This window comes from Nicotiana attenuata, unplaced genomic scaffold (genome assembly GCF_001879085.1).
Source record: "Nicotiana attenuata strain UT unplaced genomic scaffold, NIATTr2, whole genome shotgun sequence".
NCBI classification, from domain to species: Eukaryota; Viridiplantae; Streptophyta; class Magnoliopsida; order Solanales; family Solanaceae; genus Nicotiana; species Nicotiana attenuata.
The window spans coordinates 46127-67283 of record NW_017671508.1 but is presented as its reverse complement, the minus strand read 5'-3'; the positions used below and the strand labels follow the sequence as shown (position 1 = coordinate 67283).

At 37.6% G+C, this 21157-nt stretch overlaps 2 protein-coding genes and 1 long non-coding RNA gene across 3 annotated transcripts; 2 read left to right on the top strand and 1 right to left on the bottom strand.

Annotated features, from left to right (window-relative positions):
* The first annotated feature begins 4902 nt into the window (after nt 1–4902).
* On the top strand, nt 4903–6747 carry LOC109208694 (craniofacial development protein 2-like). Its single transcript, XM_019371835.1, has 3 exons — nt 4903–4936; nt 5787–6347; nt 6422–6747. Exons 1-3 carry the CDS (start codon nt 4903–4905, stop codon nt 6745–6747), a joined length of 921 nt encoding a protein of 306 aa, XP_019227380.1.
* Nucleotides 6748–9082: 2335 nt separating this feature from the next.
* LOC109208695 lies at nt 9083–9639 on the top strand. The gene is made up of 2 exons (XR_002065233.1): nt 9083–9157; nt 9360–9639. It is a non-coding gene; the product is annotated as an uncharacterized LOC109208695 (long non-coding RNA).
* A 6647-nt stretch (nt 9640–16286) lies between these two features.
* Nucleotides 16287–20483, bottom strand: LOC109208689 (glyceraldehyde-3-phosphate dehydrogenase, cytosolic). Its single transcript, XM_019371828.1, has 10 exons — nt 20368–20483; nt 20169–20269; nt 18688–18803; nt 18502–18601; nt 18205–18412; nt 18015–18112; nt 17449–17591; nt 17259–17342; nt 16980–17069; nt 16287–16686 (listed from the first exon to the last, which is right to left on the bottom strand). The coding sequence occupies exons 1-10, from the start codon at nt 20393–20395 to the stop codon at nt 16641–16643; spliced, it is 1014 nt and encodes a 337-aa protein (XP_019227373.1). The 5' UTR covers nt 20396–20483; the 3' UTR covers nt 16287–16640.
* Nucleotides 20484–21157: the final 674 nt, after the last annotated feature.

The window sequence follows — 21157 nt, the reverse complement described above, 5'->3', positions numbered from 1 at the left end:
TTGCTCCAACTGATTTAAACCTCTGCCGGATTCTGACATTACCACCGATGAACAGCCGAGAATCGTCGGCTCTGATACCAATTGTAACGATTCCCACGTTGGAATCGTCATGGAAATGGAAAACAAGAACTAAAAAGAAAGAAATGAAATGAGATGCAGAGAAAAGAAAAACTCAATTTTCATTCAACATCTTACATCAGTATTTAAAGAAAAGGGAAAATGTATAAAAAGCTAACTTCAGGGGTAAAAGTAAAAGCTACTATAATCTTTAGGACTAAAGTGTAACTCCGAAAAACATAGCAAATATTCAGGAGGCTGCATTTGCAACATATAAAATTAGTGACAATTGGTCCTTTTTCTTGGTTTGCTAGTTACTCTTTTGTCCAATTGAATATCTGCCTGCATCTACTGAGATTTTTGGAGGTCAAACTGAAAAGGGAATTATGTATTCTTTAAGTAGTCTGAAAACTTCGTGAAAAGTACTGCGGCGCAAGATTCTCAATATTTGAATCAGTTCTAATTTATGTGACACTTTTTGCTCCTCGAAAGTCAATTTGACTAATCTCCGACGCTAAATTGGATTAGATCAATTCAATATTTTAGAATTAAAATTAAGATATTTAAAACAATTCTTCTCATGTCAATATATGATGAAAAATTACATTTAAAATGTTGGTCAAATTTCACATAATTTGAATCACGAAAAGCGAAAAGCGCCACATAAATTGAGATAGAGGGATGACATAATATAAAAGGGGTTTTTAGCAAAAACACACATAAATAAGTCTTTAATGAAAGAATTAGTAGGGAATAAGTAATGCAATTATCTTACCTTGATCAAAAGTAAATCTCTATTATCTATTGGTTTCTGGAACCAGGCCAAATTAGGTAGAAGGTGAAACCGCTATCGCTTGTTTCCCTATGTAACAAGGAACACGAGAGAAATATAAATATTTGTCTCAACTCCCTAATGAGAATAAAGAATAAGACAGTATGAGTCACCTTTCAGGTTCAAGTTCTGGTTTAGGTTTTTTGGCATCTTCAGCACTGCATATAACATATTTGAGAATTGTTCCTCATGAGACAAATTGTGAATTTTTTTCCAAAAGTAAGGTAGTAATAGTAATTATAAAGTTGTTTTCATCATACAACCTTTTTCTATCAATCTCGTATTCGTACAACCTGTTGCAAAAGAAATTACAAGATTACTGATCAGTACGAACAAGAAAAACACCAATCAGTTTCTAATAGATTATTACTAGTTCATATGTATGGCAGAAGGGGTTAAGGCTTATTGTAATAGAGATGTATCCATTTAATGAAAAGGAACGCAATAACGGAGAAAAATTAAATTAACAACAAGTCTAACTTTTATACTAATTACGTAGATTTTTACACTATCAAGTAAGGGTGTTAAACTGGTGGGCCGGGCCGGGCTGGGTTGGGAATTTTTGGACCCGTACGGGTTATGGTCCGGGCCGGTTACGGGTTGGGGCTTACCGGGTTTAACGGGTTCGGGTTCATCCGGGTAAAAATTGAACCATAAGGGTTACGGGTTGAGGGGGCCGGGTCGGGCCGGGTTTAGTGTATTTTTTTTATTTTTTTTTATTTTGTATAACTATTGTAAGTTATATTAATACAAAGTATTAATATAAAGAATACAAGGAAGATGGGAAAAAGTTGCACTTATAAATTACAAGTGCTACATTTATTTTCAAAATTCAAACTTACAAATTGAAAGGTTTACATTTAACAACAAGTAAATTAACCAAAAAAGAGCAAATTCAAAGGTTTTGCATTGTCTTAGTAAGTTCTTCATAATCAATATGAACTGAGTGACATTCTTCTAGAGTGTTAAATTCGGATGGGTTACCATGTGTTAACATATCTCCAAGTTCCTCGTCTTCTGGGCTATCAACATCTTCATGTCCTTGATTTCTTCGTTCCGATCTAATCCAATCTCTGAAACATACTAAAACTTCCAAAGCATTGCTTCCCAATGAGTGACGGGTGTCTCCAAGTTGTTGTCTTGCTTGGCTAAATGCACTCTCTGACGCAACAGTTGAAATTGGCACATTCAGCACGTCCCGAGCCATAGCGAAAAGAATAGGAAATTGCTTTCCATTCTCATGCCACCATCCCAACGGTGAAAATTCCTTTGTGCGAGGCTCTTTTTGCTTCTGCAAGTAGAATTGAAATTCATCAATGTTCCTGCTACTGGTTTGAGTGTTAGAAAATGTAGAAAAAATATTAAAACTATCAAGGCCTTCTTTATCATTCACAGCAGCAGAAGTGGTACAGTGCATAGTGGGATTAACATTGCCTACAGTACGAGCAGCATCATCAATTGCATTTGCATAATAATTATATAATTGTTGTAAATATTCATTTAGCTTGTTCATAGAAACATATAAATATGGGGTTTCAGTTGGTCCAATCTCCATATAAGTATATAAAGCATTCATTAATTGGTGACAATCAGGCATCTTAATAGAAGGATTTAAAACAGCACCAATTAAGTAAATCGGAGGAATTGGAAAGAAATATTTTTTGAATTTTGCTTGCATTTTTTCCACAACATCTTATATTTTTCTTTCTTCTTAAATTCAAAGAGTAGAAAAGAAATTTCAGCTATATGTACTAAAGCCATAGTAACATTAGGGTAATATGCTCTAGAAAACTCAACAGTGGCTGTATAAAATTTATGTAAAAATTTAACAACATCATTAATGACCTCCCAAGTAGTAGTTGTTAACATACGGTTTGGATCAGTACAATGCGCATTAGCAACTTCAGTTATTGGGAATCTATATTTGTAGCAACATTTTATATATATATATATATATATATATATATATATATATATATATATATATATATATATATATATATATATGTATGTATGTATGTATGTATAATTTTATCTAGTAACAATTTCGTCTGGCATGAATCTGGGTTTAAGGTTATACTGGACACTTAGTCTTAAATTCCTTTATTCTAGATTGCCTATTATTTCCTTGAATAACACCAACTGCTCTTCTAACATGAGTAATCTCAGTTGAAAATAAATCAAGGCCACTTTTAACAATTAAATTATAAACATGACATGCACACCTAACATGAAAAATTTCATCAAGAGGTGGTTGCAAATGCAGTTTTAATATTGAAATTACGGCATTATTGTTAGAAGCATTATCAAAATACATACACAATACTTTTTGCTTGAAATTATAAAACTCAACAACTTCACAAATAGTACTACTTATAAACGCAACAGTATGACTCTGATCTTCATCATATCTAAAAGCGATAATACGTTTTTGCATACAAGTAGTATCATCTATCCAATGACATGTGATTGGCAAATAATCATTTCCATTAACAGCATGGCCAATATCAGAAGTTAGAGAAACTCTACAAGGAAGGTGGCTAAACAAATAACGTATGTATGTTTGATATTGTCCATGAAGTCTAAAGATATCAGCTCTACAAGTACTTCTAGGGATACTTTTAAATAAAGGATTGTAAATCCTTTGAATATACATAATAAGATATGATGAAGAAGCAAAAGAAAAAGGTAGACAACCCAAAGCAATCATTTTTGCTAACTCCTGACGATCCTTCATTTTATCATATTTCATAAGTCCTCCAGTAGTATCCCACGACTGTGATCCAGGTTCTATCTTTCTTAAATTGTATTTGCACACATCTATTTACTGTTGCCTTGCCGGCAATTTTGATTGGATTGATTTCTTTTTTCTGTCTTCTCTACTAGCGTTTTAAGATTGAGGTTTCATCTATTCATTTTAATTCTGCGTTTGCATAGGGGTAGTTTCGTAGACGTGGTTGTTTCATTGTTCTAGTGCCTGCTCTCGTTACTGTTCACGTTATTGGTTCTTAGTAGTAGTGTTTACCTAATACCTTTTGCTTATAGTGGCGGTAGTGAACGATGTGAAAGTAAGGTCATGTCCTCGGGTGGGGCTGGGGGTAGGGTCCAGGGGTGGGAAGGGGGGTAAGAAAGCCTCTAGACTGAGAGTAGGGTCTTGGAACATTGGGGACGTTGNTTTATAAAAATGTATAAATAAGTATAGCAGTACTTGTATAAAGATGTATAAACAACTGTATAACTTTGTATAAAATTGTATAAGCATGTATAAATTAATAGCAACACAGGGAATACCTTCAACTTAGCTTTTCTCTCATTCAATTTGCAGCGAATAGAAAACCTTTGTTCTTTCGATAAGGAATCAAGGCCACTATCACCATCGTCCTTGATCTTTCTCCTTTTCGGTTTAACATTGCGGCCTACATCATCTTTATTAACCAAATCAACTTTCAGCTTTTCTTTTAATTTTTCAGGTCTCCCACAGTTCTTACTCCTAATTCTAACGATGTTAACCGGAGTAGGAGTATTACTTGTTTGCGACCGATTCATTCAAGTGCTCCCTTGTTGCAACTTTTTTGGAGGAGGAGGAGACTCAAAATCATCATCATCGGGAGCCTGGACATGCGTATTCGCTTCAGAAGAAGGTGGTGAGGGCAAGTCACTCGATGATTTAACTGGAGTGGGAGTATTTCTCGTTTGCGAACGAGTCATCCGACTGCTCTCTTGTTGCGAGTTTTTAGGAGGAGCAGGAGACTCAAAATCATCACCATCTGGCGCCTGGACATTTACATTAGATTCAGAATCAGGGCTTGAGGGCAACTCCCTCAATCTTTTCGCATAATCTAACTTAACGCCTTTTCCAGCAATCTTCATTTTGCTTTTAGAAGCAACTACTTTTGAGCGCATTTTCTACAATAAAACAAACAAACAAAGCTTTAACAAAACTGAAGACAACTGAAGGAAAACACAAAAATCAAACTGTAACAAATCTCAAAGGTTAACCAAAACTAAAGGCCATGAACACAAAGCAGGGGCCAATTTTTCCAAATTGTAACAAAAATCAAAAAATAAAAAATTCTACCCTAAAAGTCGAAATAACAGAGCATACAAACTAAAACATCAAGTTTAAGCCTAGAACAAAGATAGAAGGAACACAAAATCAAACAAAAAACACAACAACATTGTAAGAAAATAGGCATAATCAGAAAAAGCAAAAAAATTAAAAAAAAAACAAAATTCAAAACCAAAATTGTGGTAAAAGCATAAAATGAAACGAAAATTACCTGAAATAAGATTAAAAGCTCGAAAAATTAGTTGAACCCAACAATGGAGGTCGGTTATCTTCTGAGAAAAGCGTGAGAAAGAGAGTCTGAGAAAAGCGTGAGGAAGAGAGAGAAAGAGAAACAGAGAAATTGAAATTTAAAATAGTAAAACCGTTATTTTAAGTTGTGGGCTACCGGGTGTAAAGTAAATTTTATAACATATACAACATGGGCTAATCCAGGTAAAGGCTTCAAATATGGGCTATTTTCGAGTGGGCTGTGTGGCCCAAGTGATATATGATGTAATTTTATCTTTTAATTTTCACCTGTTTGTCTGACCTTTAGTTGAGGTTATCGTTCCCGTTAGTTACTTTATTTTATTTTTTTCATTGATTGCTTTTTCTGTCTTTTCTATTAGTGTTTTAAGCTTAAGGTTTCATCTATCCATTTTAATTCTGTGTTTACATAGGGATAGTTTCTTAGACTTGGTAGCTTTATTGTTCTAGTGCCTGCTCGCGTTACTGTTCTCGTAGTAGCGCCTTTGAGTTGTTTTTAGCTCTCGGGTTCGTAGCTTGTAGTCCTTTGTTCCAGCTACTTGTTCTTAGTGGTAGTGTTTACCTAATACCTTTTGCTTATAGTGGCGGTAGTGAACGATGTGAAAGTAAGGTCATGTCCTCGGGTGGGGCTGGGGGTAGGGTCCAGGGGTGGGAAGGGGGGTAAGAAAGCCTCTAGACTGAGAGTAGGGTCTTGGAACATTGGGACGTTGACGGGGAAGTCTATAGAGTTAGGTAAGATTCTTCAGAAGAGGAAGATCAACATAGCGTGTGTTCAGGAGACTAGATGGAAGGGTACTAGCGCACGAGATGTAGACGAGTTTAAACTATGGTACTCAAGGAGCGCTGGGGGTAAGAATGGGGTTGGCATTTTAGTTGATAGGGCCCTCAGGGAGCTCGTGGTTGAGGTTAGGAGGGTAAATGATAGGTTGATGAGTATTAAGCTGGTAGTTGGTGGGTTTACTGTAAACGTGATTAGTGCATATGCTCCTCAGGTAGGTTTGGACCAGGAGGTCAAGAAGCAATTCTGGGAGGATTTGGACGAGATGGTGCGTAGTATCCCATGCACAGAGAAGTTGTTCATTGGCGGTGATTTCAATGGTCATATTGGGCTAGTGCTAGAGGTTATGATGATGTACATGGCGGGTACGGTTTTGGGGATAGAAATGAGGGAGGTAATTCTCTGTTGGACTTTGCTAGAGCTTTTGACTTGGTTATAGCTAACTCGAGTTTTCCGAAGAAGGAAAAGCACCTGGTCACTTTTCGGAATTCAATGGGCAAGACCCAGATTGATTATCTTCTCTGCAGGAAATGTGATAAAGGTCTGTGCACTGATTGCAAGGTCATCCCAAGTGAGCACATCACGACTCCTCATAGGCTCATAGTTATGGACCTGGAGATCAAGAGGAGTAGGAGGAAGAGGGCGGGGTGCAGGGAACCTAAGATCAAGTGGGGTAACTTGACCAAGGACAAATCTCAGGAGTTAGGGGAGAAGTTGTTGGCTATGAGGGCCTGGACGAGTAGAGGGGACGCATCTAGTATGTAGTTTACGACTGCGAATTGCATTAGGGTAGCTGCTAGAGAAGTCTTAGGGGTCACGAAGGGCTCTCCTAGGGGTCATAAAGGGGACTCGTGGTGGAATGGAAGGTTCAAGGTAAAGTGGAAGCTAAGAAAGCGACTTATTTGAAGCTAGTGAAGAGTACAAACGAGGAGGAAAAAAGGACTTATCGGGAGTGTTAGAGAAAGGCAAAGAAAGAGGCAAAGTTGGCGGTTACGACGGCTAAGAACGCGGCGTTTGCTCGTTTGTACGAGGAGCTCGAGGGAAAAGGCGGGGACAAGAGGTTGTATCGGTTGGCCAAGGTGAGGGAGAAGAAAGACTGCGACTTAGACCAAGTCAAGTGCATTAAGGACGAGGATGGCAAAGTGTTGATAGACGAGGCACATATTAGGAGACGATGGCAGACATACTTCCATAAACTGTTGAATGAGGAGGGGGATAGACACATTGTGCTGGGAGAGTTGGAGCACTCCGAGAGTCAGCGAGATTTTGGGTATTGTAGGCGGATAACGGTAGGGGAGGTGGACGGGGCGATGCGTAAGATGTGCAGGGGCAGAGCGACGGGGCCAGACGAAATTCCGGTGGAATTCTGGAAAAGCGCGGGGCGGGCAGGTTTGGAGTGGCTCACTAAGCTATTTAATGTTATTTTTAAGACAAAGAAGATGCCCGAAGAATGGAGGTGGAGTACGATGGTTCCGCTGTATAAGAACAAGGGTAATATCCAAAATTGCAACAACTATAGGAGTATCAAGTTGTTGAGTCATACTATGAAGGTTTGGGAGAGGGTGGTGGAGGCCAGGGTGAGGAGGTGCGTATCTATTTCCGAGAATCAGTTTGGATTCATGCCGGGGCGTTCGACTACCGAAGTGATTCATCTGGTAAGGAGATTAGTGGAGCAGTACAGGGAGAGGAAGAAGGATTTGCATATGGTGTTTATTGACCTTGAGAAAGCATACGATAAAGTACTGAGGGAGGTCTTATGGAGGTGCTTGGAGGTTAGTGGCGTTCCGGTAGCGTACATTAGGCTGATTAAGGACATGTATGATGATGCTAAGACTCGGGTGAGGACTGTGGGGGGTGACTCGGAGCATTTCCCTGTGGTGATGGGGTTGCACCAGGGATCGGCTCTTAGCCCATTTTTATTTTCCTTGGCGATGGATGTACTGTCGCGACACATCCAAGGGGAGGTGCCTTGGTGCATGCTATTTGCCGATGATATAGTGTTGATTGACGAGACGCGTAGCGGAGTTAACGCGAGGTTGGAGGTTTGGAGACAGACCTTGGAGTCTAAAGGTTTCAAACTGAGTAGAACCAAGACATAATACTTGGAGTGCAAATTCAGTGACGGGACCGATGATGCAGATGTAGAGGTTAAGCTTGATGCTCAAGTTATCCCCAAGAGAGCGAGTTTTAAGTACCTTAGGTCTATTATCCAGGGTGACGGGGAGATTGACGAAGATGTCGCACATCGCATCGGAGCGTGATGGATGAAGTGGAGGCTCGCTTCCGGTGTTTTATGTGATAGGAATGTGCCGCTAAGACTTAAGGGTAAGTTTTATCGAGCGGTGGTTCAACCGGCTATGCTGTATGGTACTGAGTGTTGGCCAGTCAAGAACTCCCACCTGCAGAAGATGAGAGTAGCAGAGATGAGGATGTTGAGATGGATGTGTGGGTGTACCAGGAGAGATAGGATTAAGAATGAAGCTATCTGGGACAAAGTGGGAGTAGCCTCTGTGGAGGACAAGATGCGGGAGTCGAGGCTGAGATGGTTCGGACATGTTAAGAGAAGAAGCATTGATGCTCCTGTCAGGAGGTGTGAGAGGTTGGCTATGGAGAGTTTGAGAAGAGGTCGAGGTAGGCCTAAGAATCACTGGGGAGAGGTGATTAGACACGACATGACGCTGCTCCAGCTCACTGAGGACATGACCCTTGATAGGAGGGTGTGGAGGTCGAGGATTAAGGTAGAAGGTTAGTAGGTAGTTTATAGTTGTTCACTGATAGTCTTAGTAGCATGCATGTCTCTTCATATTCTTAGATTTCTATTACGTTATGTGGTTGTGTTTGCCTCAGGTATTGTATTCGCTGCTGCTATTATTTGGTACTACTTATCCTTTATCCCCCCCTTTTTTTCTTTTCCCTTCCTTACTTTCCACTTCTTCTTCTTGTCCTTCATGAGCCGAGGGTCTATTGGAAACAGACTCTCTACCTGCATTAGGTAGGGGTAAGGTCTGCGCACAGACTACCCTCTCCAGACCCCACCTGTTGGGATCAAACTGGGTTTGTTGTTGTTGTTGTTGTTGTTGTTGTTGTAATGTCATCTTATGTTGCCTAGGTTGTGGCAGTAAAAGCTGGTAAAGAACACCTTGAAGTTGACACCTTGTAAACACCAGATCTGGAGGTATTGAGAAATGACAATTACATAGCATCTATTCTTTGTGCTTTCATTCTAAAACTTCATAAATTTGTCTGCAACTTCCATACCTATCTCTGCATATGGATTTATCTTCGTACAGGCCTGCCTTTATGTAGAATTAGCTCATTGCTCATCGAATTACAGTATATGTGTAATGTGATCACTTCCTCTGTACACTGTGATGTAGAACCTCAAAAGATGGAACCCTTAGACTTCCGCAATTATGGCATCTGTGACCGAGTTGCGTGGGTTTGTCGGGAGGTGTAGGCAAATCATGCATCTATTACTCCTAGATATCAATGTATGACTTCAGGTTGAGACTTTTAGCTTGTACAAATGAAGGCTGAATCTTGTGGAGAGGCATGAACATCTGTAGACTACCATCTGATACATGTAGCCTTCAACTATGAACCCTCCAAAGTAAAAGAATAAGTGCAATCTATTTCTATTGTCCTTTTCACTCGAAATTGTGGTGGATCCCCGTCTTGCTATTCCTTAAGGAAAGTACCTCATCTAATTTCCCGCTGAGGGAGGGGCCGTAGGCGTTACCAATCACAACGTGTGCAATAAATTTTGCTTTTTGTCACCTCTGTGGGAGTCATCAAGGTTGATGACGACAGGAAAAAAATTGTGTGCATTGAAAATTTGAAAAGGAGAAAAAAAGAGCACATCTTGGAATGTGATATTTGAATGATTATTCTCATGGAGAAAACATCAAAAGACAAGTAACCAAAGTTGTTTTATTTGATTATTTAATTTTTTTAGAAAATAACAGCGGCGGACTGCAACTTATGTAGATGGCAACATTATTAAGGTATACTTGGGGTGTGCTTGCCGTGACGGAAAATATTTTTTGAAAAATGTTTTCCAATGTTTTCATATTTGGTTGGTTTAAATGTTTTGAAAAATATTTTTCCCGTGAATTCATTTAAATGATTTCCTACCAAAAGGAGGGATAATATTTTTCGAAACTCTTTTTTAACCTTTTCACCCCCACCCTATTCCTAACCCCACCCCGCCCCACCTCCATCCATTCCTCCCCCACCCATCCCACCCATCCAACTCCCCACCTCCACCCTCGCCATCGCCATTCCGGCCCCGAGATCCCGACGTATCACCCTTCTCCGGCCTTACCCGTTTCGTCTCCCATAGTATTTGTCNCACCGAATTCGACAATAAATTGAGCACTTGATTACGCAATTCCAATGTTACCAAGAACAAACGTCAAGCAAGTATTTCAATTTTGAAGTTCAATTGTTCAAACTTTAAAATCCGAATGATAAAACATGATAAATTAAATCAAGAAAAAAGAGCCAAATAAAATTAGAAGATGAATTGAAGACTTGAAGTCTTGAAAATTGGAGAATGAGAGTTGAGTGAAGAAATGAAGAGGGGGGGGGGGTTATTTATAGTTTTAGAGAAGATTAATTTTGTAAATTGAAAAATAGGTTAAATTTTAAAGAAAAAAGAGGCTATTAATGCAATAATTCCGTTGGGCAACGGATCCCTGCCAGGGGTGACCGTTGCCAACGGTTAGTGGGCCCCACAGATTTCAAAGAAATAAAAAAAAAAAAGAATTAGCCGTTGTACCGGTCCGGGCCGGTTAAACCGGTACACGGCACTGTTCACATGGACCGGGTTTGACCGGTCCGATTAACCGTTACAAAAAAATAAACGGACCAACCCCCTCTACCCCTCCTACCCAGCCCCACCCGGCCCCCTATGCACCGGGCCGGTCCGGTTCCGATTTTAACCGGTCTGGGCCTGTCCGATTACGGGTCAACCCGGCCCGTTAGACACCTAGACAATCAAGTTATAGAACTACAACTACTAATAATTGTCCATAATAGGTGAAAGGATTTTACTTACCTACACTAATAAGAGCTTTTAACCAAAACCATTCTTATTGTTTCAGCCCGACTTCACTATATTCTTATAATATTTCACTTAAATACAAACGTCCTTTAAGTTTCAGAAAATTGACCAAAAACGTCCCTCCGTTAAGTCTTTCCATCCACTTATAACAGATTTCTTTTTCTCGTGTGACCCTCATTTTTTTACCTTCCCCCCAATGTCTTCCTTCTTACTTGCTTTGAACGGTATCAGATTCATCTCTATCATCTGTATCAAATATGCAGAATCCAGAAAAATAGAGAGAAACTAAAAAATGTATGCAGAATGCAAAAATTGTGGTACAAAAACTGAAAAGTACGAGTAGAATGCAGAAATTTCTGGAAAAAGAAATTGAAAATTATGTACAGAAACTCTGTTGCAGAAAAAGATTGCAAGAAATTTGAAGATGAAAGGATTTATACGTTATCAAGTCATAGAACTACAACTACAAATTACTGTCCATAATGTAATATATACGCAGAGGTGAATGTAGTGAACAACTAACGGGTTCCATTGAATAACTTTAGACACGGAGTAAAAATTTATATGTAAAAATTCGATAAAAGTGCAAAAATAGTGAATATGAACCCATAACTTTAAAAATATAATGGGTTTAATGCTAAAAACCTTAAAAGTTGAACCCATAGGATTTAAATCCTGGATCCACCTATGTATATATGGTCACGTATAATTCTTTTCTAGGTGACCTGATAGCAATACAACATATAACCTGCTTGAATAGATTAAAGTACAGTAGTATTATAATATTTTTATGCAATCAATAGTATTATAATTGTTAAATTCATTAACATATGATCTGCTCTCTCTCATGAAAACTACAACTAGTAAACGGCAAAAAGGTAAAGGGTAAAGAAAAGTACTCGTATCCTGTTCTGTAGGCAATATAAGCTGCGGTCGTATAAACAGGAGCTAAAACAACTGAAATTGCAGGGGGAAAAAAGGAATTGGGAATTAGCAGTATAAAAAAATTGGCAAAAAAAAGAAGTAGGTAGGAAATTGTAGAGAGTAAATGAAAGGAAACAAACTTGGGCGAATGACGCTTTTAAACACATTGGTGATAGCTTCCATGTTTAAGCTGAAACGCTGCAACATAACTCTTACGCCAGGAAAAAGAAGCATTAAAACAAGAGAAAATTATGGTGCAATTTGTGCTTTGTTGCAAAAATCTAGAATGTAACTCTAGGGTTTTCGTGAATCGCGATAATGGTAGGAAAATCGGAGAGGATACCTTTGTGGATTTGAGAAAGTCGGCAATTCGTTGTGGAAAAATCTGTAGAACAAGGGTACCAAGAAAAATGCTTTCCAATTTTCCCATGTTTGATTGGCTTAAATGGTTAAAATATTATGGTATAGCTAGTTTTCACACTGGTCAATGAAAAATAGCCAACGTTTATCAAGTCAATGAAAAATAGCCACTATTTTGCTGCAACAGGGACCGGTCCAATATAATATACGGGAGTTCTGGTGCATTTGTGTACGAACTCCAGCATATTATGCTGGACTGGTATACTTTGCTAACTCCTGTAAAATTTGCGGGAGACTGGAGCACCAGTGCTCCAAACTCCAGTATATTATACTGGACAATTATACTTGCTGGAACTCCCGTAAAATTTGCGGGAGTTCCAGCATAGTTATCCTGGAACTCCCGTAAAATTTGCGGGCGTATTTTTCCGGATTTTGAACAGTGTTTTCGCTCAGATTTAAAGTGGCTAAATTTCGATGACTTTTGAAACTTGGCTATTTTTCAACGACCAGTGGTAAATCTAGCTATTTTTGAATTTCTCCCGCTTAAATATTTTGGAAAACATTTTCCTTATGAACTCATTTTCCTTCAATTAGAGGAAAATATTTTCCTTATCAAGGGAGAAAACATTTTCCAAAACTCATTCTCAACCTTCCCTACCCTCACCAACCCACCCCACCCCCTCTCTCCGAAAAAGGTTTTTTTTTTTTTTTTTTTTTCAAATTTCAGTTTTTCCGTTACCACCCACCCTACTACCCCTACACCCCACCCCACCCCCCACCCGCAAAAAAATATTATTTTTTTACCTTATTTTTTTATTGCAATTTCAAATTTCTNACATCCAACAGGACCAACATATCAGTTTGATCACTAAAAATAACTTACAAGAAACCACTTAGGAAGCCCAGTTCTTGCCTCGACCCATTTGATCTTTTTTTTTTATTGTTTTGTTTTTCTCATAGCAATTATGAGCAGAAAATTAGAAAGAGGAAGAAGAATTTTGTATGCAAAGAAACAAAGAAAGAGGAAAAGGGAAGAAGAAGAGGAGATGTGGCAGAAGATGAAGAAAAGAGGGGAAGGTGAGAGAAAGGCTAAGGTATGGAATGGTACAGCCCCTTTTCTCTGTAATATTAGGTCAAAATTCGATATTATTTCTCTCTGTATATATATAACACATATTTGGATAATCACTCCTTAAATGAAAGTTTATGACTTCATGTTTATTATATCTAAATTATTTATGAATACTCTTGAGAAGTCATTTTTCTTAATTTGCATACCAAACACCGAAAAATGAATAAGATTATTACTTGTTTTCCAAGAAAATATTTTCCACAGAAAACATTTTCCGTTATACCAAACACACCCCAAGTTCTATAGGAATCACATCACACAATTAGACGAATTTACCCTTTTATTTGTGTACTCTTTATTTCCCCGGCTATCATACTCTTTATTTATTGATTATTAATTATTATTTGTATGAATATCTTGGTAAAATCTTTCAATAATAAAACGGAAAATGTCTAAATATACCCATGTAATATGAGAAAAGGTTTAAATATGCCTTACTTATAATTTGAGTTCAAATATATCCTTGTGTAAAACTATTGGTTCAAATATATCCTTCGTCCATTAAATTTGTCCAACATGGACATCCTATCCTATGTGGCACGGATATTTGATGAGGTGGATGCATGCCACCTACATGTCATCTCAGAGCCCCTAACCTATTTTACCCCTCCCTTTTTTTTTTTCACCACTAAAATTTTATTCCCCTCTACCAACATTGCCACCATTACCGCCACTATGAACAATATTGTATTTCAAAGTTTAGTCTTTTATATATGTTTATGTCTCCACTCATTGCTCGCATGGGCTCAATACAATCCGAATTTGAATTTCAGGTGAGGTTCTCTTTCTCGAGAAACTAGATAATCTCTTTATATACTACTACTATACGGGGATTGAACCCCTGACATGAGGGACAAAAGGGGCACTTAGTGACCAATGCACCAGGGCAATCAATTGAGCATGGGTGGCCACAATATATTTAGCTACATAATTTGAAAATTTAATATTGCTCATACATTACCTAGGGAAGGGAGCATGAGTGCATGTACCCCACTTCCGTCCACATAAATCCGCACCTGATAGAGGGTGACTAGTTGAAGTATTTTTTGGCAGACCCAGATGCTCAAAGCATTTGCAGATGGGCAGCATTTAGTCTCATATTGTTTAGATATTCCGATATGATCTGAGTTGACTAGCTAGAAATTCAATATTGTTCATGGTGGCGGTTATGGTGACAATTATGGTGGAGGGGTAGAAAATTTAAGTGGTGAAAAAATAAATAAAGGAGAGGTGTAAAACGAGTTAGGGGCGTGGATGTGGCATGCACGTGGCGTCCATCTCATCAAATGTCAGTGCCACATATGATTGGATGTCCACCTTGGACAAACTTAACAGCAGAGGGGTATATTTCAACCAATAGTATTACGACAAGGATATATTTGGACTCAAAGTATAACAAGGGGTATATTTAAATTTTTTTCTCATAGTACAACGATATATTTGGCCCTTTTATTACAACAACAACAACCCAGCACCAGTAAAATTCTACATATGAGGGATCTGGGAAAGGTAGTGTGTACGCAGGTCTTACCCCTGTTCCAGGTGAAGCATTTTTTTCTTTTTTTCCAAGCTATGATAACAAAGGTTTTTGTGTCAATTCTTAATTGATAAGTAACGTGCCTACCAACAGGAGAGGTGGAATGATTGAAATCCTTTGCCTTAATGGAGAGGTCTTAGGATTTTGAGTTCTGAAAATATAGAACTTTTTAGTAGGGAGTGATTTCTCTTTTTTTTTTTTTTTTTTGGTAAGATTAAAACGTTTGAATCTAATACATATCTGAATATTAAGATGTGTATTAAGATTAGGATATTTGAATCTGAATACACATCTGAATATTAGGATGTGAATTAAGATCTGAATACTAAATAATTAAGACAATTTGCTTTTAACATCTGAATGTATAAAATTTATCTTGATTTAAAAATTAATAAACATAAAATCAAATGAAATACTAATTAATCTAATATTCTATCAATAAAATATATAATATTTTAAAATATGATAGTAGCTGGTGGTGATGGCTAACGGTAGTGCTTGTGAATACTGACTAGAGGCGATGGATGGTGGTAGTTTTGGTTGGTGGTGGTGGTTCAGGGTAGTAATTAGTGGTGATTGATAGTGGTGGCGATTATGATTGAGGATGGTGGTGGTGGGTGGTGACAGTTAATAATGGGGGAGGGGGGGGGGGTTGGCGGCGGCGGTTTATAATGATGGGCAATGCCAGCTATGTTTGTTGATGGTGATGGGGTGGTTAGTTGTGGTAGTTGAGGTGGATGAGTTTTGGTTATGGTTGAGAATAATGGTGGTGAAAGTTGTGGGGATGGTGGGTGGTGGTAGTCATTGATGGTGGCGGCTATGACTGGGGATGGTGGTGGTGGTAGTCAATGATGGTGGCGGCTATGACTGAGGATGGTGGTGGTGGTGGGTGGCATGGTGGTAGTTGATAATGGTAGGTGGTGACGACAGTTAATAATGAATATGGATGATAGCATCTTAATGAAATTAGGTCTCTGTTATAAATCTTAATCATACAGACCTATTTAGACACATTAAGTGGTTGTGAAATAAATAAATAAAAACATACTTAATGATTAAGATCTGAATAATTAAAATTAAGACTTTGAAAACAAATGCACTTAATGTATGAGATCTGAATGATTAAGATTCAGACCTCCATTAAATGCAAACAAATGAGACCTGAATTAAGTGCAAACAAATGAGGCTTACTCCCTTAAGTTAGGGACACAACACGAATTCTATTGTGTTACAAAATTAACATATTTTCTTTTAGTTTCACATAGCTAACAGGAGAATAAGGAAGGTGCAAAAGAGAAATAGCAACTACTGCAATACAATTGAAAAGTGAAAGTCGACGATTCGACATATACAAAAAAGCATATGTTGAAACCCAAAAAGAATATCTCAGTGTACCAAAATTTGCATCTTTCTAACATAAAAGTATTAGCAGAATGCACTTGTTCGTCTTTTATTCCTACTGAACTCTAACAAAAAAAATCCTCATGAAAAATTCTTAGAAGCTTTCTAATATGACTCCAAAAATAAAAGAAGGGATCTGCATACTGCAACTGATCTCTACTTCTCTATTATTCCAGAGCTTCTTCAGTTCTTCTAACCGAACTCTAACCAGCCGCCATTGATAGAAAAAAAAAAACTCTTTATGCAACAGTCGCCATGTGACGAATCAAGTCGATAACACGGTTACTGCAACAACAAAAGCGTACAGTATGTTGTTAGAAATTTCATGAAAGCAGTAAAGGTAGTATTTATATAGGCAGGTGTCTCAAACAGAAGCGAATTCAGGATCTAGAGTCAGTGGATTCCGAAAGAGTATAATCTTATTATATGTATGTATTTCAGATTTTTCTTTTCCATACATAGACTTAGTTCGACAAAAAGTACTGTAATAGATTCAGCGTTACATAACCTTTGGTGACAAACATCTTATACCATATTTTCTAATCCAATACAAGGTAAAAACTCTCGTAAACGCTTACCTGTAGCCCCATTCGTTGTCATACCACGAGACAACCTTAACAAAGTTCCCGTTGAGAGCAATACCAGCCTTGGCATCAAAGATGCTTGACCTGACATGTGCAACATATTAGAATGTTAAAGCATCAGCTAATCCAGAATTTAGAGTTTAGTGAGTTCTGCTCATACATAGTTCGAGCTAAATATATATACATAGTCCGAGCTAAATATGGTGAGTTCTGTTGAACCTGCAGCATCTGGTCTAATCTGTTAGATGACAAGTAATATGATTGGATTCTCACCTGCAATCACCCACAAAATCAGATGAGACAACATCATCTTCAGTGTAGCCAAGAATTCCCTTCATTTTACCCTCAGACTCAGCCCTGTACAAAGATAAATTAGTTCACAAAAAGTGACAACCTGCAAAATTTCTGGACCTAAGATTAACTAAATTCTTCAATTAGGACAAAATTTCAAAACGGCTAGTACTTGATAGCTGCTTTGATTTCATCATAGGTGGCTGCTTTCTCAAGCCTCGCTGTAAGATCAACCACTGAAACATCAACAGTTGGAACACGAAAAGACATCCCAGTCAACTTTCCATTTAGTGCAGGCAGAACTTTGCCAACAGCCTGCATAATCAAATGTAAAAGCTATAGTAAGTATATAATTTCCACTGAAGCGCATAAGTTCGTATAAATTTACATATAAGGAGAAAAAGGGTAAATTATGCTAGGCTTTTTGGAGCGTGGATCAGCTCATAAGGCATACAGAGCATATGAAATATACAAAGATAGTTCTGAACAGGAGGTCACGGGTTCGAGCCGCGGAAACAACCTATTGCAGAAATGCAGGGTAAGGTTGCGTACAATAGACCCTTCTGGTCCGGCCCTTCCCTGGACCCCGCGCATAGCGGGAGCTTAGTGCATCGGGCTGCCCTTGGTTCCAAAGGGAACAAGTTACACAATGAAGGCAAAAGGAAGAAGTTGTCTTTCCACAAAACAAGTTTCCATCTCACGTCATAAGAAATGCGATTAGGCAGTTATGTTTAATACCTTGGCAGCTCCGGTACTGCTAGGGATGATGTTGTGAGCAGCAGCTCGTCCACCTCTCCAGTCCTTCATCGAAGGACCATCGACTGTCTTTTGAGTTGCTGAATAACAATACATCGTAATCAATGATCCATAAACTCAAACAGAAGAAATGTACTATGAAGTATACTGGCTAATCAGGGGTTTAATTTACCAGTAATAGAGTGGACTGTGGTCATAAGTCCCTCGACAATACCAAATTTGTCATTAATAACCTTAGCCAATGGAGCAAGACAGTTGGTAGTGCAACTAGCATTAGAGACAATGTTAACATCTCCTTTGTATTCCTTCTCATTGACGCCCATAACGAACATGGGTGCATCCTTGCTAGGGGCTGAAATGACAACCCTCTTTGCGCCTCCCTATGAAAAATAGATGGAACATCACAATCAACGTTAACATAAATTCTTTAAACTATCAATGTATAGATATGAAAATAAACTATGAAAACCTTCAAGTGGGCTGCGGCTTTGTCTTTATCAGTGAAAACTCCCGTGGATTCGACAACATACTCTGCTCCAGCCTCACCCCATGGAATTTCTTCGGGGTTCCTGTTCGTCACACCAAGAAAAGTAAGAACACAAAAATGAAATAAACTCCCATTGTAGGTTGAAATCTTGGAAATAGAATTAGTTACCTAGCACCAAATACTTTAACGGGCTTATCGCCAAAGAGAAGAGTCTTTTCATCCTTAACTTTAAGCTCGTGTTTCTTCCATTGGCCATGAACAGTGTCATATTTGAACATGTAGGTCTAGAAAACACAAAAATGCACATTAGTGATATAAGTACGAAAATCTAATACCGTCAACGCATATAGTACCTTAAATTCATTGAAATAAATCCAAGAACAATGCACCGTCGCAAAAGTGAAGTCTATGACAATTATATCAGAGGCGGATCCAAGATTTAGATTCTGTGGGTTCAACTTTTAAGGTGTTAGCAAAGTTATAGGTTCAGACCTACTATTTGTTGCAATTCTAATAAATTTTTAGACATAAACTTATGTTCTCGTCAAAAGTACTAGGTTCAAATGAACCCGGCAACCAAACTCTACATCCACCCATGACTATATACAAGCATTCAAGGTTCAAGCAATCAAAAACATAGAGTTGAAATTACTATTATAATGAAGTTTCACCATATGTAGGGACAGTAATTAACAGAAAATTGAAAATTTAAATTTCAAGACCCAATCAAGTTTTGAATTGATAACTAGCCTCCAAAGGAAAAGCGACTAAAAGAAAATGCCGGCAGGAAAGTTAATAATCATACACACATTTGGGTATGTTTCATTTCGATTCAGAAGATTTTTCTGATTATTAAAAAATGCAATGCTGACAAATTGATTAAGCCTCAATTAGTTTTGCCAGACTAATAGGAATAGTTGGTAAACAATAAAAGAAGCACTCATTTCCAACTTAGAAATGATTCACATGTACCGAAACGTAAGTGCAGACTCAATGTTTTTAGCTCTGTAGTAAGTAGTACTCCCTCCGGTCCAAAATAAGTGATCTTTTGGCCTTTTTCTTGTGGTCCAGAATAAGTGATTTTTTCAGATTTCAAGAATGAATTAATAATTTTTTTCCTACATTATCCTTGGAGTAAATAGTGTTGGAATATGTGTTAGGAGTATTTATGTGAGGTAGTAAAGGTTAATATGGTCAATTCCATTGCTAATTAATGTTAAAAGGTAGATTTCTTAATCTGTGTGAAAACATCCAAAAAAAAAAAAAAATCACTTATTTTGAACCGGAGGGAGTATTTAATTGTTACTGCAACATAGTACTAGATGTAGTAATACTTTACACCTGATTAAAATTCTGATTCGGTTTGTGCACAGATCCAAGAATAGGGAATATCCCATTTTTCTCTTTTTGTGCCTATAGGCATCTGCTTTTCAGAATTTTTTCACAATATATATCCTTGATCCATGGTGAAATTAACGGGTTTAATTGAACCCAGAGCCTTTGTTAATGAATATGGAACATTCTCACGTCCTGACAATTAAATTTTACAATTAATATGAACAACAAGGAATTAACGTAGGAGTCGATAAAGGATTAGTCGGGTCAGTGAATTTCAGGTACGAGATGGTTATAAAAAACAAAGGAGTTACCATGTAGTCAGTGGTGATGAAGGGGTCATTGACAGCGACTAGTTCAATGTCATCACTTTGTAGTGCCACCCTAGCAACCAACCTGCCGATTCTTCCAAAACCTACATGCATTAAATAAAAACCAAGAATTCATTATAAAAAGAAAGGTAAATAAACAAATGGAGACACTAAAAATGCAATTTTATCACAGTGAAAATACCATTGATTCCGATCTTGACTTTGCCCATGATGCTTATAAAAATAAATTAAACGAGATAAAAGATTTATGAGAATTTGAGTATTCTATTACTAGGGTAAGTGTCTAGTTGTAAAATGCAGTAAACTGATACTGATATGGGGTTGTATATAAATACAGAATTAGAGCGGAATTCTCGAGGCTTTGAAGCAAAAGGAACCACTAATATACACAATGTCGTTAATTATCGGTTTTTGTGGGTAATACTAGGCCTGCGGGTTAGAATTGGTTTACTAATTAGTGATTGAGTTCACTATTACCCCTTAAGTTTTTGATAATTAAATGTCACTCTCTAAAATAAAATTTTATTCATATTTAGTGTTTGCATCAAATTATGAATAAAAAATAGTAGTATGTGGTTTTAATCATAGTTAAATAATATATGTATTTTCAAAAAGAGAGAACATTTGAAAGTTTCCATTTTCTTTTATGTATCTCCGCATTAACTGTGCATAGAAAAAAAAAATTCAGTTTCTATGGTTAGGTTGTTGTTAAGATCACAAAGTGAAAGAATAAGTAAAAACCATAATTACTCAATTGCATTGAATTGTCAAAAGTTGAAGTTAAATTCTACGATAATCCAACTAATTGCCAATTATCACTAGCTACCTCTTGAAAATGTTGAACCAACAAGAATGATTCAAACCCGAAGGAATACAATAATCATCCGTAGATTCGGATCGGAGATATGATTTTCTTCGGGTTTGAATGAATGACCTTCTAGTCACAAAAAGACATCCGTAGTTTGACAAAT